At 35.0% G+C, this 17,819-nt stretch overlaps 1 protein-coding gene and 1 long non-coding RNA gene across 3 annotated transcripts in view; one reads left to right on the top strand and one right to left on the bottom strand.

The window, feature by feature from the left end:
• The window catches only part of LOC127939075 (rho GTPase-activating protein 39), a 48,880-nt gene that overhangs the window by 18,040 nt on the left and 13,021 nt on the right, over window positions 1–17,819 (bottom strand). For both annotated transcript variants that reach the window (XM_052536075.1, XM_052536076.1), the window contains 2 exons: window positions 5,331–5,705; window positions 1,143–2,301 (listed from right to left, as the gene is read on the bottom strand). In XM_052536075.1, the coding sequence (XP_052392035.1) occupies window positions 1,143–2,301; window positions 5,331–5,705 (1,534 nt within the window). The remainder of the gene's footprint in view (window positions 1–1,142; window positions 2,302–5,330; window positions 5,706–17,819) is intronic.
• On the top strand, window positions 12,301–15,127 carry LOC127939076 (uncharacterized). The gene is made up of 5 exons (XR_008148883.1): window positions 12,301–12,725; window positions 13,388–13,442; window positions 13,566–13,605; window positions 14,009–14,107; window positions 14,529–15,127. It is a non-coding gene; the product is annotated as an uncharacterized LOC127939076 (long non-coding RNA).

Raw genomic sequence — 17,819 nt, 5'->3', positions numbered from 1 at the left:
AGGGTTGCTATGCAGTTGCTAGGGTGTTCAGGTTGGATTTTAGGAGTGTTGCTATGCAGTTGCTAGGGTGTTCAGGGTGGATTTTAGGAGTGTTGCTATGCAGTTGCTAGGGTGTTCAGGATGGATTTTAGGAGTGTTGCTATGCAGTTGCTAGGGTGTTCAGGTTGGATTTTAGGAGTGTTGCTATGCAGTTGCTAGGGTGTTCAGGTTGGATTTTAGGAGTGTTGCTATGCAGTTGCTAGGGTGTTCAGGATGGATTTTAGGAGCGTTGCTATGCAGTTACTACGGTAAACCGGTCGGTTTTTAAGAATGTTGTTATGCAGTTGCTAGGGTGCTCTGGGAGGTTTTGAGATTATTGTCTGAGCTGCATGTATTTATTTGGGAATCATCATTAATTTCGAGGGTGACTGTTTGTCTTACAGTGTTTCCTGTCTGTCTCCATTATTATTCGCAAATAGAGCAGAACCTAAGAATCCCTCGAAGGAACACTCACAGCATTTAGCCTGCGAGATCAGCTCAGCTCAGCCCGATATCTCCAGAACAAAGTAATGACTGGTTGGGTAACAAGCGTCTGAGGGTCAGCCGTCCCAATTAACCTCAATGGCAGCATTTAAGCAGCGGTTCAGGCCTGATTCTGGACTCATTATATTGGGCTGAAAGAGCTCAGAGTTCAGCTCATCAGAGGATTCCAGCTCATTCACCTCAGTGCCAATGTGTCCAAAAAACGTTCTATTACGCAACTGAAAACTGCAAAAACAGAGCACTGACATCATAATACATAACCAGAAAACATGATTTGAGTTCATTGCTTTTAATTAAACAGTGAAGTGCGTCTAATGTATAATAAAGCCACAGTTACTGGGGCCTTTGCTTTGCCTCAGAGAAAAATTAGCATAAGTGAGGAAAACAACCAAAACCTGAGCTCCTGTAGTGCATCCTCTGTATCTCACATTCAGATTACTCTATTGCTACAGGACGACACATGCAAAAGTCTAATACCAGAGGTTTGAAAGCTAGAGGATTAAGCCAAAGTATAACTAATTGTGAAGGTGATGCTTGACTCGCTTGCTGCAGTATCATAAATATGGGAATCTAGGCAATGTTTTGAGTTTTGATGCATTGTGCTTGTTGCTGTGCATTACCTGCGAGGGATGAAGGTAAGGTTCAGGTGATGCCAGGTTGGTTTGCACTGACAGACTCTTTTCTAGCAGCGTCTGAGGAAATGCCAGTCTGTCCAGGGTGGCACGTTTCCAGTGGCTGTCCTGTTGCGCAAGGGCTTCGTCTTCGCTGAACGCCCGCACCACTGGACCAGGCAATGGAAGGGGCATTGCCCCGTCGCTTTCATACCCATCTTTCGCTCCCTGGTCGGAAGACACGCCCCCTCGCTGATGTAACATCTGCTGAGCCTCCCATGCCAACCGGGCTTGAGTGATCATGGCCCCGAGTCCAGACCCCATGCCATCACCCTCTCCTCCCGGCAAAGACGGCTTCCGGTTCTTGCGTTTCCGGTTGCCACCGTTGAGGTCGTGACTGTGCTGTAACGTAAAGGAGCCACCGTAAGAAAATCCGGCTGAAAGGCTATTTGAACTGGTCGTCCCGTAGCTCAGCAGACGCTCTGTCGTCCTAAATCGAGGGGAGGAGCCAGACTGCTCGACATATACTAGCTGCTTTACATATTCCCGCCCAGCTGCGCTATACTCCCGCCCACTAGAATTGTAATCCCGCCCACCAGAGCTGTAGTCCCTCATTCCCGAGCTATAATCCCGCCCACTGGAGCTGTAGTCCCGCCCACTTGAGCTATAGTCTCGGTCGCCCCCCTGATTGGGCATCGTTTCGGGGGTGGAGCTACGCTGTCTCGTCAACACAAGTTGACCGTAAGGAGATGGGCTTTGCTTGGGGGAGTGGTAAAGACGTGCCGGAGACCTGTCAGAGCCAAAAAAGGCCTGGTCGCAGTGCATGTCAGTGGGCGGTTCCTCATAAATAGGCGGAGACTGGTATTCCGAGGGCGGTTCTTCGTACAAAGGAGGCTCGTAAGTGAAGCGGGGGGATGATGGTTGGGAATCACCCGAACAGTGGCGCTGAGTGCCGCCTAACTCCGCCTTCTTCAGGAACGGAGACTGCGATGCGGGGCGGTCAGGAAGGGAAAGGGGCGTGGCTTCAGGGTCAGAAGGGGCATTGTTAGATGAGCGTCTGGAGCGTGGGGAAGAACTGGAGTATCCGTTTCCCTGTGTCAGAAAACTGGGTTCCCGATCCGAAACCTTGATGAGCATCCTCTCTCTGGTGCCAGTGCCCCATCTGAACCTAAACAAGAGAATATAACACATAACTTTTTTTTTTTTACTAAATACATTAAATAGATTTTTATTTTATCTTTTTTACTTATTATTTTTTAATAATATTTTTTTATTTTAATTTTATGGTGTGAATTTTTATTTTCCTTTAATATATAGTTATTTAGAATTATTATTATTATAAAAAGTATATAAATATATTTATTAAAGGGACATAATGAAAAGTAAAATCAGATAAAGAAAATAAAAGTAAAGTAAATTAAAATAAAACATTTATTTTTAAGAAAAAAAAGCACCTCTTGTTTTGTTTTACTATAAGATATTGCCCATTTAATACACTTAAATAGATAATAAAACTGTATTATTAAACGAGAAAACAAGATTTAATAATCAGATTTTCTTTACTATTTATCAAAAGGGCCACATCAAGAAAAGTAAAATAAAAAATCTAATGCATTATTTTGAAAAAATCAATTCATTAAATGAAAAAATACATAACACTGTAGACACATCTTAACCTTCATATCTCCAAACTCATTTTCAAGTGCAAAATGTCAGTTTATTACAACTAAGATGTTAAAATGTCTTGTTCTGAAATTATCACAAACCACTTTACTTCTTAAATGGGATGAATTTCCAAGTACAGCGATATTCAATGAGGGGGAAAAAAGTGTGGGGTTTTATCCATTAAGAATTGACTGCATGATAAAAAGTCTCTCTATTTAATAAGAGGGATTAATGAGTCTTTTTAGGAAAATGTTGCAATAATACTAGTGATGTATGACCACTAAAAAGCCTTCAAGCCTTTCAAGGGCATTTTTTTAAAGATCTAAATCGAAGAGGTCTGTGAGTTTAAAGCAGACAAAAAAGGCCTCTGAGCGATCGAGAAAAAAGTGTGTCAAATCAATTCAGTACTTGGCCACCACGAGCCGACCAGACTGGATTACACAGCCAAGTGTGTGTGTGTGTGTGTGTGTGTGTGTGTGTTCGCTTCTTTAGTAGCTGGATTAAAACTCCAAACACAAGAAACTTATCTCTCACTCCGTCTCTCTCTCGAGCAAGAGACCCACTACAAAGTGAGCAGTGTTTTCCGCTGGATATTAATTATTCATGCATATCCGACCTTCAAATCAATTTACACATACTCTCCTCCTCCTCTGTCACACGAAATCATTTCACGACCCTTCCTTCATAGTCCCCTGCATTCCTCGTGGGTTAAAAGTATTTAAGTGTAACATTGTTGGAATATTATATATATATATATAAATAAAAAAAAAACAGCTTGAAGCGTGATATGCATGTGTTCTTCAGTCTTTTCTTCCGTTCTTTTTTTAATGCACACGCAAATTTGTATAGTCTCTCACAATTAAGCAGCAAGCCATCCAACTTTAACCATGCACATGTCTTCGACCGCCCACTTCTCTCAGGTTTCCGGAAGCATTTCAGCAATTAAATGCAAACTCACTTTTTAATGGAGGCATCCTGCATCATTTTATAACCTCAGAGCTCATGGTGGGTTTGTCTGGAAAGGTTATTCTCTTATGACTAATATTTCTCTAGAAACAAAATTAATCACAAAAATACTATGCATGCTATTTTTGCAGTATATAATATTTATGCATATACATCATTTTGATTTTCTGTATGCATCACATAGAGTGCAACAGACTGAAAACCCCATTCAATTAAAACAATAATAAGAATTTCTTAATCAAGAAAAAAAGACTGTTGCACTCTATTCCATGCATACAGAAAATCCACATACTGCACAGAGATAGCATGCATAGTATTGTAGCCTGCACTTTGAAGTCTCAACACAAAGCTGTTTATTTCTGGTCAAAAGCACTTACAGCAGTGATCTAATGAAACAAATAAAACAAGAGCTGTCCGTCTTAAAGAGCGTCTCAAGACCGACTATAAGGGATGTACTTTTGGATGGGGACGCTGGCTCAGACGGTCCAACTAAATGAAATCTGACTTCCAACAGTGTCGTCTGGGTCTCAGAGTGAAATCAAAGGGGATTCTGGGATGTTTTCCATGTCAGCTCCTCCAGGGCATTGCTGTGTGTGAACTGTTCAATGCATTTAGGAGCATTTTTTTGTGGGTCATTAAAAAGCTATGAATGCTATAACAAATGTAGAGGTCGTAAATTTAGGGATGGGGAAAAAAGCAACAATTGTGATACGGCCTCTTCTAAAATCTCATTAAATAAATACAGTTAATTAATTCATCACATTTTAGCCAAATAAATCACATATGATCAACTGCTAATGAATTATGAAAATGTTTAAAAAAAATGAATGAAGAGTCAGCAAAGACATTTCAAAATAAGAGTCCTGGTGAATCCAGGACAGCTCTCTTTCAATAGTGTCTGTGCAATCAAGCCAACAATATTGCCAGAAATTAAGCATCTCTGAACTAAGCATGGGAAATGCGACAGTGGCAAAGAACAGACACTCCATCGGTGACAAAAATTGAGAAAAAACCTTTAGTGAGCTGTTTTGGCTTGATCTGTGCAGATTTCTCTCCTGATTCAGACCATAGGTGTTATTATAGATTATTGACTAATAGTTAGCTAAAAATGTCTTGATCTATTTGTTTCATCTTTTGTCTTCTCCAGATGTTCACTGATGAACTGGAGTGCTGTGGATTATTGTGATGTTTTTATCAACTGTTTGGACTCTCATTCTGACGGCACCCATTCACTCGCAGTCAGCAAGTGATGCAATGCTACATTAAATGCTGTTCATTAATTCCTCACATTTTTAGCCTAATAAATCGCGTATGATCGACTGCTGATGAATTATGTCAATGTTACTTTTTTTTTTTAATGAAGAGCCGCCAAATACATTTCAAAATAAGAGTCCTGGTGAATTCAGGTCAGCTCTTTTTCAATAGTGTCTGTGCAATCAAGCCAACAGTACTGCCAGAAATTAAGCATGCAATGCTACATTTCTCCAAATCTGACGAAGAAACAAACTCATCTAGATCTGGGATGGCCTGAGGGTGAGTAGATGTTCAGATCTGGGATGTGCTCACCTGTCTCCCTCCTCGGCGGTGGATGTCTTCTCCTCCTGCTCCTGTGATGATGTGGTGCTGATGGCGCTGTGGGCGGGGCTGTTGTCGGCGGAGGTGGTGGTGGGCGGAGCTGTGTTGGTGTTCTGCTTGAGGGTCTGTAATTTGGCGAGGGGGATGATGTCGCAGCTGTGTGGGCGGTGCCAGACGGTGTGCTGGGTCGAAGCATTATAGTAGTAGAATCGGGACGTTTTGGAGTCGAAAAGCTCCCACCACTGATCCTGTCCACTGCGCTTGATCTGTACGCCCGCCGGGGCGTCCCAAACACACTCGCCCGTCAGCAGGTTGGCATACATGCGCTCCCGGGTGCGCGGCTCGATGATTTCCACCCATTCCAACCTATCAACACATAAACATACAGAAACATGCTTTATGTTAGAGGAAAGTGTTAATGGAGGGGTAAGAAACGTCAGTCGTGGACCTGAGCTCCAACCCTGAAAAAAACCCTCACTTGTCTGCAGCCTAAATAATCCTGAAGACCTTGACATTTCTTGCTAAAAGAAAACAAAGTCAGTATATATTTTGTATATATTTTATCTATATTTATTTTATAAAATTGTTGGATTGCTACTGTAAAGCAAAAGAAAATAAAGATATATACAAATAGTAATATATATATTACAGTACTGAGAGAGAATCTAATGAAAATCATTTTAATGAAATTCAAAAATTCTGTAAAAAAAATTATGTATAAATATATAAACAAGCACATTTTGTCTAAATAAATAAATATATACAAAGTTTAAAAATATATATATTACATTTTTAGTATCACAAAAATAATATAAAAAATTATAATAAAATAAAATACTATAAAAATAGTCACAATCTTAAAAATAAAACTCAATGTCTTTATGCAAAATAAAATATACATATCTACATATATATATATAATTTTTTTTTCTTCAAATATGATTGATGATATGTTTTTGTGAGATGCACCCAAATACGGAAAGTAATGATGTCAGAGAAAGGATTACAGTCATATATAGAGTCATCATGATTTTTCATGTGAGTCACAAATTACAGTGTGTTTGTGTGTGTGTGTGTGTGTGTGTGTGTGAGATATACAACATAAGCAGCAAAATCCCATCAGGCAGAGAGATGCTCGTTTCATAACATCGCCGTCGATGTTTACATTTTTCATAATTTAAAAGCCTGAATAAAAAAAAAATCTTATGAAGGGCAAATATAAAACATATTTTTTTCCAAATACTTTCTAAAGAAAATGTTAGTGGCGTTGTTGAACAAGACACATGATTTGAGAAAACATCCATATCTGAAGCACAAACGCTGCAGAATTTGGCAAAAACTGCTAATTCTAAATAATGCACATTCTACACGTTCAAAAACTGAAACAAAGATGTTTTGGCACTCCAGGCCTCATGTTGATGTGTTCAGATGTTATTTGCATTGAATATGCACACTATATGTGTGTGTGATAATCAGCTCTGGTAATCCCTTAGTAAATGTCCTCTGATCCTTTAATCAGATCTAATCGGCTCTAATCCAGGAGAACCTGATCGCTCGAATCCTGCTGAAAGCATTTTCGGGAAGCTGGTCAGAGGGGACGCTGGGTAATTTAATCCGTCTGGATCTTCCATCTGAAGCATATGATCAGATTGCACTCTTCAGGACTTTAATATGGATCTTCATAAACGTGTTATTCAGGAGGTATATTCATAAGAGAATAGCTCAATGTTCTGGAGATCACGGTTACAGTGCAATACTAGAGCACTACTCACTGCCTAGTGTGCACTACATAGTGCCTGCTATTATGAAAAGCAATTAAAACTATTAGTTCACTGAATGGCGTCTAATCATCATCCTAGATTTTTAAAGAAATTAATACTTCTATTCAGCAAGGATGCATTAAATGTTTTCCATTCATCAAAGAATCTTGAAATCATTCAGAAGCACAATGTTTTGAATATTGAAAATACAGCAGTGCATCACAGAAATAAATTACACTTTAACAGATATTCACATAAACAACAGTTATTTTAAAGTCTAATATTATTTAGCAGTTTTTAATGTATTTTTGATCATGTAAATGCAGCATGGGTGAGCAGACGAGATTTTCAAAAACATAAAAACTTTTTTTTTTTATCAATTCTGCATTTATTTATTTATTTTTACCTTTTGCAACATATGATGGTCTGATCAAATAATCAAGACAGATAAGGGTTGTTATAGAATTAAAAAATAAAAAATCTAATTAATAATAATAATATTAATAATAATATTAATATAATAATTTGTAATAATAGTAACAATAATAATATTAATAATATTAATAATAATAATGTTAATAATATTAACAATAATAATATTAATAATATTAACAATAATAATATTAATAATATTAACAATAATAATATTAATAATATTAATAATAATATTAATATTAATAATAATATTAATATTAATAATAATAATGATAATCATATTAATAATATGAATCATATTAATAATAACATTAATAATAATATTAATAATAATATATCATTATTTGTCAATAAAGGAAATAAAAAACATGGTTTTCCTTTGAATTAACATGATTTCTGATTCTCTCCCCACTGACAGATATGTACTCTTGTTTTATGCAAAAACTCACTTCATTTAGATTTCTGCAGAAGAAAAAGTAATATTGTAAAGTCTCTCTCTCTCTTGATTGTTAGATATTTATACTGGAAAACAAGACAAAAATATGCATTGTATTGCATTGTAGACTGATGAAAGGAGTTTCCTGAATGGTAATGTTAGTAATGTTTTGACGGCTGATGGTGTGGGTGGAGTCCAGCAGATGCACTGCTATTGATTGACAGGCTCTCTGCTGCAGTGCTGTTAACAGCCGCCATCTGCAGCGTTCACCGACCGACCGCGCTTTACAAGGTGCCACTAATCATGCAACTGGATTTAAAGCTCTCACCGCAGAACCGCAGCAGGTCAAATCACAGAGAGAGAATAAAAAGCAACACATACTATAACAGTGACAGAAAATGCATGTGAAAGAGCAATTATTCAAGACAGATCGAGCACGCTTACATCAAAAGAGCACATTTGCATTGGCAAAAATGACTCAAAACGCTTGTATTCTTGAGACAGAAGGTCAAAGTCACACGGGGATGGTCTACTAACCTCTCCGGCTTGTTTCTATCCATCCTTCTGTCTACGACCTGCCCTTTACCTTTCTCACCGTGTCTATATATATATAGAGAGAGATGTTCATCTGTCCTTCATCTCTACAGATGAGCGAGAGCACAAGGATTTAATGTGACAAAACCTCCGCAAATGACTGTCTGAGTTTATCTGATAACACACAGATAAAAAAACTAACAACAACAAAAAAACTGTTAAAGGGATAGTTCACCCAAAAATGAAACATTTCTGTTAATTTAATCACCCTCAAGCCAAGTATGTGACTTTTTTATGCAGTAAAACAGTAAGGAATATTTTTAGCTGAAACTGTGTTCATTGGTGATTCATTAAATGCAAGTCAATGGCTACCGCCACTTTGAGAGTCAAAAAAGCACATACATGCAGCACAAAATTATTCCCAATGGCTCCTGACAATATATTGAGGTCTTATGAAGCGAAAAAATCAGTCTGTGCAAGAAACCGAACATCATTCACAGCATTTTGGGAACATTTTCATGGTTTCTCATTGTTTATGTAAAAAGGGTAGCTGATGAAGACTAATTTATTCACTTTATATGCTTTAGACATGCAAAACATCCACATTTCACAGCAATGTTGCGTGTTTAATATAACATAATACACTGAAAAATGAATGGTTAATGATGAAATGAACCAGAATTGTTCACCCGAGGCTCTGGATTACAGGTTATAATGTTGAGTTTCTTGCACAGATTGATCGTTTCAATATTTATCATCAGAAGCCATGCATATTAATTTTGTGTTTCTTAATAGGCTCTTTTTTAATTCTCAAAAACCGGTAGCCATTGCCTTGCATGTTATGAATCACTAAACACCACAGTTTCAGCTAAACATGTTCTTTACTGTTCTGGTGGCAAATTTTAATTTTTGGGTGAACTATCCCTTTAAAAGAGGGCAAATTGCATTGACTTGAGAATCATAAATCATGAGTTAAGAGCCTCGGAGCTCATGGTGAGCCGAAAATCAATTTCTCAGTGGAGACAATGAATGGGATTTTACCTCTTCATCCCGACTCAGTGGCCCCTTTACAGACAACGACAGAAAGAACAAGGAGGATTTAGAGAAAAGGAAACACTGAAGATGACTCTGGCTGCTATTAAACCCATAATTCTCCATGTTCTTCATTAAGATGTGTCACCTTGGCTGCAAACCTCTTTCTAAAGACAGCACACTGTTATTAATGGTGTGTACACCTCACACTGAGCAGCGAACGCTCCTTCAACCGGTTAATAATGCTTTAGCCGCCACGCTTCAGCGGCGAAGCCATCTGGAGAGTTTTTGGCGTGTGTTGATAGAAGTGTAAAGAGATCAGAGGAAGACACGGATGAGTCAATTAGCAGAACGGACGACGACATCTCATTTCAAACAGAATTAATGGAGCAATCACTGTCCCAAACTCACACTGAAATCGAGTGTGAAGGGGAAATCTATATTTATAGATGAGATCAGAGAGAGTCCAGCGAGCTCAGAGCAAACCGAAGGAGAACAGAGAAGAGAAAAAGAGCAAACACAAAGTAAAACACCGTTGACAAACATGTTACAAAATACAACTGAAACTCTAGTTTTGCATACATCTTAGGAGGACAAATTAAATATTATATATAACAAAATAAATACTATATTTATATACACTACTAAATATTACACTGAATAAAATTTGGGTTATGCCCCAGCTAACAATTTCACGTTCTGGGAATGTTAGTTTTTGGTTCCCAGAACGTTCCCTATTGGTTATCCAGGAAAGTTTTCTTAACGTAAATAGAACGTTCCCTTAAGGTTAGAGGAACTTTCCGGGAACCTACTCGGAACATTCCCTTAAAATCATAAAAATAAAACCTAAAAATAACCTACAGGCAACGTTCCCCGAACATTCTCCTAAGGTTATCAAATATAACCTAAATATAACCTACAGGGAACGTTACCAGAACATTCTCCCAAGGTTATCAAATATAACCTAAAAATAACCTACAGGTAACGTTTCCAAAATATTCTCCTAAGGTTATCAAATATAATCTAAAAATAACCTACAGGCAACGTTCCCCGAACATTCTCTTAAGGTTATCAAATAGAACCTAAAAATAACCTACAGGCAACGTTCCCCGAACATTCTCCTAAGGTTAACAAATATAACCTAAATATAACCTACAGGGAACGTTACCAGAACATTCTCCTAAGGTTATCAAATAGAACCTAAAAATAACCTACAGGCAACGTTCCCCGAACATTCTCCTAAGGTTATCAAATAGAACCTAAAAATAACCTACAGGCAACGTTCCCCGAACATTCTCCTAAGGTTATCAAATATAACCTAAAAATAACCTACAGGCAACGTTCCCAGAACATTCTCCTAAGGTTATCAAATATAACCTAAAAATGTCCTACAGGCAACGTTCCCAGAACATTCTCCTAAGGTTATCAAATATAGCCTAAATATAACCTACAGGGAACGTTCCCCGAACATTCTCCTAAGGTTATCAAATATAACCTAAAAATAACCTACAGGCAACGTTCCCAGAACATTCTCCTAAGGTTATCAAATATAACCTAAAAATATCCTACAGGCAACGTTCCCAGAACATTCTCCTAAGGTTATCAAATATAGCCTAAATATAACCTACAGGGAACGTTCCCCGAACATTCTCCTAAGGTTATCAAATATAACCTAAATATAACCTACAGGGAACGTTCCCCGAACATTCTCCTAAGGTTATCAAATATAACCTAAATATAACCTACAGGGAACGTTACCAGAACATTCTCCTAAGGTTATCAAATATAACCTAAATATAACCTACAGGCAACATTCCCCGAACATTCTCCTAAGGTTATCAAATATAACCTAAATATAACCTACAGGGAACGTTACCAGAACATTCTCCTAAGGTTATCAAATAGAACCTAAAAATAACCTACAGGGAATGTTACTAGAACGTTCTTGTTTGGTTCCCAAAAAAATAACCAAATGGGAACCATACGGGAACGTTAGGGAAACGTTCTGTGTTTGCTGGGTGGTTTACTTTGACGTAATTGAAGAAACTGACAGTAAATTTCACAAATAATTTCGAAGAGAGTTGCAGCATTGTAGTTAAATTTAACTGAAAAATAAATAAAATATATAAAAAGTTACTTGAAATAAAATAAAGGTTAACTAAACGTTTTTATTTCAGCTCCATTGCTCATTTTAAATTAGTTTAACTTGATGTGCTTAAAACTACATTACTAAAAATATAGCTAAAACATAAACAGAAAACATGCATATATAACAAAATCAAATAACTAATATAAGTAATATAAATAATAAGCACAGAGAGGTGAATTTGATTTCATTTAAATAACTGCATAGCTTTAAAATTTACTATTATTATTCTGAGTCTTATTATTTTTTGCATGTTTATAAACTAACATATTTCTAAAAATGTACATTTAAAAAATGATTTCGGTCTCTTTCAGCTCTTCTCCACAGACACAATCTGACACCTCATCATTCATCCTAATAAAACTCCCTCCTCCGTCTTCTCTTATTCCTGGATCTCTCAAAGCCTCAGATTCATCAGATATGAGTCGCAGCAGCTCTGCGTTCATCCTGACCTTCACACACACACACACACACACACACACATGAGCTGAGGAACCTGGAGAAATCTGAGTGTCGATCATTATCTCAGAAAAAAACGCAACAGGATCATCAGGAAACAACCACAGCATCTCAGTTGTTTTTATTATTATTATTGAGGAGCTGATTGTACCAAGTACACTGTAAAAAGTGCTACACCCACACAGTAGGTTTTATATATTTTAAATAGTTGTAATCTAGTTTATTTTATTTGTTTTATACTAAAAAGTATAAATATACTTCCTCTTTACTTAAAATATATCACTTTTTACATAACAATATATTTTAAGTAAAACAATAGCAATTTATTTGGGTAGCTTTTTGTATGAGTTTGTTGTGTACAAGAAATGTTATAAAAGTGAGTTGACATACACAATTTATTTGAGCAGCTGTCGATGTGGCATGTGTGTTCATCAAACTTAAATATTTGAAATAAAAAACACATAAAAATTAAGTTGGATTTATCCCTTTTTCACTGGCGGGGACTTTCCAAGGCAGATGCTTCCTCGGCACTTCAACTGTTTGAAAGCTGCAGCGGATCTAAATTTCACAGACTGATTAACACGGTAAGATGTGCAAGTTTTGGCAATTTATTGGTGATGTAAAGTCACGCAAAATCGTTCACTCAACTAGGAAGCTAAAGTAAGGTTTGGAAATTGTACTGTATAGCTAGCTATCCTCCACACATGGCAAGCTAAGTTGGCTACACAGTGCTAAGCAGTGAAGTCTTGTATGCAACGATCAGAAGACAACAGCAGTTAAGACCGTGTTGTTAATATGAAATTAAACAAGTGCTTTAGTAATGCCTATTATGTTTTAAGACTACTTTGGCTTTAATTTTACCAATAATATCACTTTTAATCGTTAGTTAGCGTTAACTTACCCTGTTAACTGCCATTCACATTTTTGAACATAGACTTGAAAGTGCATGATCCAAACCTATAATTCACGACTGAAAACATTTTGTAACATGATTTTGATGTACAATTTTCATGGTAGATGAATTTAAAATGGGTTTCAAAGGATGAATTTTGAGATTTTATGTTTTCAGGTGATATATAATGTTTTCTAAAGTGTGATGGAGAAAAAGGCAACAAAGAAGACTTTTTATATATATATATATATATATATATATATATATATATATATATATATATATATATTTCAAAGTGCTGTGTACTGTAAATAAAGGTGACTTGACTTATTTAATTTCATCTTAATAACACAGTCTCCGGTGGGGCATGCAGCTGTCGTGGGGTCCTCGTGTTATCAGCAGCAGAGTTGTAAGTGCATTTGATAGCACTGGCTCAAAACCATAAAACTATTTTTAACCTGTTACTTAAATATTTTACATTTACCACTGGTTTTTAAACTTATTCTAACATGCATATTTTTTCTGTCTTTAGGTAACCAAGCGTTTTTGTTACCTGGGGTCTTCAGATACAGGTAAGAAAAACTTCAGAATAGATACAGTTAAAGCTATAATTATTCCCAGGTAAGTAAAACATAGGTAAAATTGCAAACAATAGTGTTGGCTCCATACAATTACATTTCTGAATTAGGTTTTATGTACCAACCACCAATAGAAGGCAGATATGATCACCTTTCTGCCTCCTACTACTGCACTAATAGAAGCTTGATTCATACTGATAAATACAGCCTACATGGTCAGTTAAATCTCAATTTTGTGAGATGCTGGTGATAGTGTGAGATCTTGTACAGTACAGTGGTAGTGGTGTATGTATAGTACAACCTTTTACATCAATTGCATGGTTGAAATACAGAGGTTCTCTAATTTGTGATACTGTCATCAGGCAGTGAATTTTGATCAGATTTTACTTGTTGACAGGATCCGTCTGGCTATGTGGAGAAAAGGAGAGAAGTGGTACTGAGATGCCTGATTGAGTACATATGGAAGGGAAAGGAAGACCTCATCAGTGTCCACCATGTATGTACTGGGCTTAAAGCTACTTATCTAATTTCTGTCTGTATGTTATTACTATTGTGATGATATGGGGTAATTACTTTGTTCTTGAAATATATTTAATACAGTAATGTGATGACCAATAAGGTACAGGCAAGGAAAATTGCATTGTTTTATTGTAATGTATCCTTTGAACCAGAAAAGACAACACTCATGCTACAGTAGATCATGATAGTATAGTACCAACACTCTATGACATTGTCATGGTAGACTTCACTCTGGTCACATGCTCTAGTCAAAGTATCCATCTAGTATCCATCACCTTAAGCAACTAAAAAGTACAACTTTGACTTTGTGTCGTATCTGTCTTCTACCAGTCTGCTATATTCATCTCAATACCTGTTTGTCTGACCAAACTCTTGATTCTTTTTTGTCTCCTCAATAGAGTCATGATGAAACAGAGGTGTACGCTGAGCTTGGCAGTTCCCCACTGAAAATATACACGTGCCATCAGCCAAACACGATTGGGATTATCACAGTTGAAGGACAGCCCATGGTCAGAGGTGTGCCAAACCTGTAGAAAACCCCCTGTTTGGACTTGTCTATGCCCACAACCTCTAATATCACTCAAATCTGGTGTATACTTCTGAGATATATCACAGGCTCTTTGTGGGATTGGACCCTATGCATACTTTTGTATGTTTTGTAGGCACTGTTAAAAGTGACACTAGCTGACATTGAATAAATGTTATTGTCTTTAATCTGTCTTCCCATCTTTTTCTTCTTCAATTGAATTTGTAATTGTTATTGATAAAGTCTGTTTATGTAAAGTGATTTACTGTACTGCTTAGAATATAGACATTTAGATGTATTTTCTGAGGTAATAGCCAGGACTTAATTAAAATGTTTATTCACATTTGATTAGGTTAAATTTACTATGAGCATAAAGTTCATAAAACCTAACTAAAATGAGTACAGGTTACTTGTAGCAACACATAAATACGTTACATATACCAAGAAAATTAGGTTTATCTAACTGACTAATATAGCACTTATTAGTTAATTCAACTTGATTTTGTTGTGTTTGAATTAAGTAATTTTACAGAGTTTATTATACTTGAAAAAGGCTGCAAGTTGACTCAACTTAAAACATCCAATGCAGCCACTTGCCTCACTTTTTATGAGTTTGATCTAGGTATTACTTTTTACAGTGTAGATAATATGTGACCCTTGAACACAAAACCAGTCATAAGGGTTGATTTTTCAAATTATCAAAGCTGAATAAATAAGCTTTCCATTGATGCATGGTGGGTTATGATCTGACCATATTTGTCTGAGATACAACTATTTGCTGCAAAAGATTCGAAATATTGAGAAAACCATCTTTAAAATTGTCCAGATGAAATTTTAGCAATGCATATTACTAATCAAAAGTAAAAAAGTAAATTTACAAAATATCTTCATGGAACATGATCTGTACTTAATATCCTAATGATTTTTGTCACAAAAGAAAAATAGATAATTGTGACCCATATTATGTATTTTTGGCTATTGCTAGAAATATACCCAAAAAACTAATTGCATAAAAAATTGCATAAATATATAGTAACCCAAATAATTCAAAAACAGAAGTGCAGTCAGTAGATTCTGGAATGTAATTCCCAAAATATCAGTCTATCAATATTTTAAGTATATTAGAAATATGGACAAAAACAGTAAGAGTGAACTAGTAACAGAAAGGCAGACGAATATGTCAGATTTGAGCCGTTTTAAGATTATTATGACCAGTTTAACCAGTGTATTCGAACAAAAAAATAAAAAAATGTTAATAAACCTTCTGAAATTGATATTCATTATGAAGGACTAAATATTACACTGACCAAAAAATAAAAAAAAGTTTTTACACAAATTTTCACTACTTTCACAAAGTAAATTTCACAAATTATTACAGATCATTACAATGAAATTGAAAGTAACATTAAATGTGAAGCTTTAAGTTTCTCCTTGTCTCACTGGATTGTGTGATTTTAGCTCTTCATACTGTATCTTTTATTAATTCAAAATATTGTACAAAATAAGCCTCTGATTATTCAAGTGGATCACAAACAGATATGCATAAAGTAAAATAGATACTTATATTAATTTAAAATAAAAACTGAGTATATTTTAAAGATTTAAGATTTTCCAAGTGAATGGGTGACACAAATAATGTGATTTTAAATAAATAAATATATATATATATATATATTTTTTTTTTTTAATAAAGTGAAATATGATCATTATCACATACAATGTAAACAAATGTACTTTCACAAAATATGTAAAATAAAAATTATAGCAAATACATACGTTTTGATAATTTTACCAACATTTTTGTTTGACATATTTCATGAAAGTGTATTTAATTGTTAATAATATAAAGAAAAAAACATTTTATAAAATGTAAATGTCTAACCAAATGGAATGGACCTCCGACAATTCACAAAATGATTATATATATGATATGATTATATAAAATAATTTAAAATTAAAATGAAATATGATCCTTATTTATCGTATACAGTGTATTTTACTTAATACAATACGTAAAATAAAAAAAAGTATAAGTGCATATTCATTTTTATATATTTACTAATTTTTTTTGTTTTACATATTTTATATTTGATATTATATCAGGCATGGGGATACCCAGCATCAGTACCAACTATAGAAAAACCCACATCCACCAAAAACTGAAATATGTTTAATGCGTGCATAAAGAATAAATGCATCGCTGTGTGTCATAATTCTGCAGAACAATGCAATGTCCAGATGGAGAAATAACATGTGAAACCAGAATAGATGATAAAGTGAGACTCTGCTGTCACTCGTGTGTGGTTACTAAGGGTTACAGGAGTGTGTGTGTGTGTGTGTGTGTGTGTGTGTGTGCGATTACTTGAAAGTGAATCAGTAATCAGTCAGACAGTAATTTGCAATAACGTTGACCTCAGTAAAAGATTTTTCTTCTTTAAAAAAAAAAAAATTAGGACTGTAAGATTTGGAGGGGGGTCAAATTCTGATTTTTATGATAAAAATTGTGATTGTGAAAAAAATCTGCGCTTGTTAATTGGGCTGCATAAATGTTTGTGATTATAAAAGTTATTATGGCTATAAAATAACAACAACAACGATATAATAATTAACAATTATTATTACTTCAATAACATGCAAAAATAACTAAATAAAAAATAATATTCCTATTGTAATATTAAATATAAAAACGTATATTAGAAATATAAAATAAATATTTAATCATTTAAGACAAATTATTGTTATCGTTACTTACAAATATAAGAATTACTAAATAAAAAGAAGAAACATAATTCATTTTAAAATAAAATAATGTTAGTATTTAAGAAAAAATATTGTTATTAATAAATAATCATTTAAAATGACTAAATAAACAAATGAAGAAACGTTGCTCTTATCTTTCACTGTATACAAAATAATAAGTATTATCACTAAATTAAAATATAAACATTACTTAATAACAACAATACAAGAAATGTTACTTTTGCAATAATTCACTGTTGAATAAGTATTTAACAAAATGTAACATTAATATTAATAATTGCATTTTACATTACAACAATAAAATTAATATTTATGGCTTGATTTCTTCATTTTCAAAATTTTTACTTCCATCTTCGAAGCCCTTAAAGCTTCTCTTTCATTAATAAACACTTCTCATGATTAG

Source organism: Carassius gibelio, chromosome A20 (genome assembly GCF_023724105.1).
Source record: "Carassius gibelio isolate Cgi1373 ecotype wild population from Czech Republic chromosome A20, carGib1.2-hapl.c, whole genome shotgun sequence".
NCBI lineage: Eukaryota > Metazoa > Chordata > Actinopteri > Cypriniformes > Cyprinidae > Carassius > Carassius gibelio.
The sequence above is the reverse complement of the archived record's forward strand: the minus strand, read 5'-3'. Positions and strand labels throughout refer to the sequence as shown.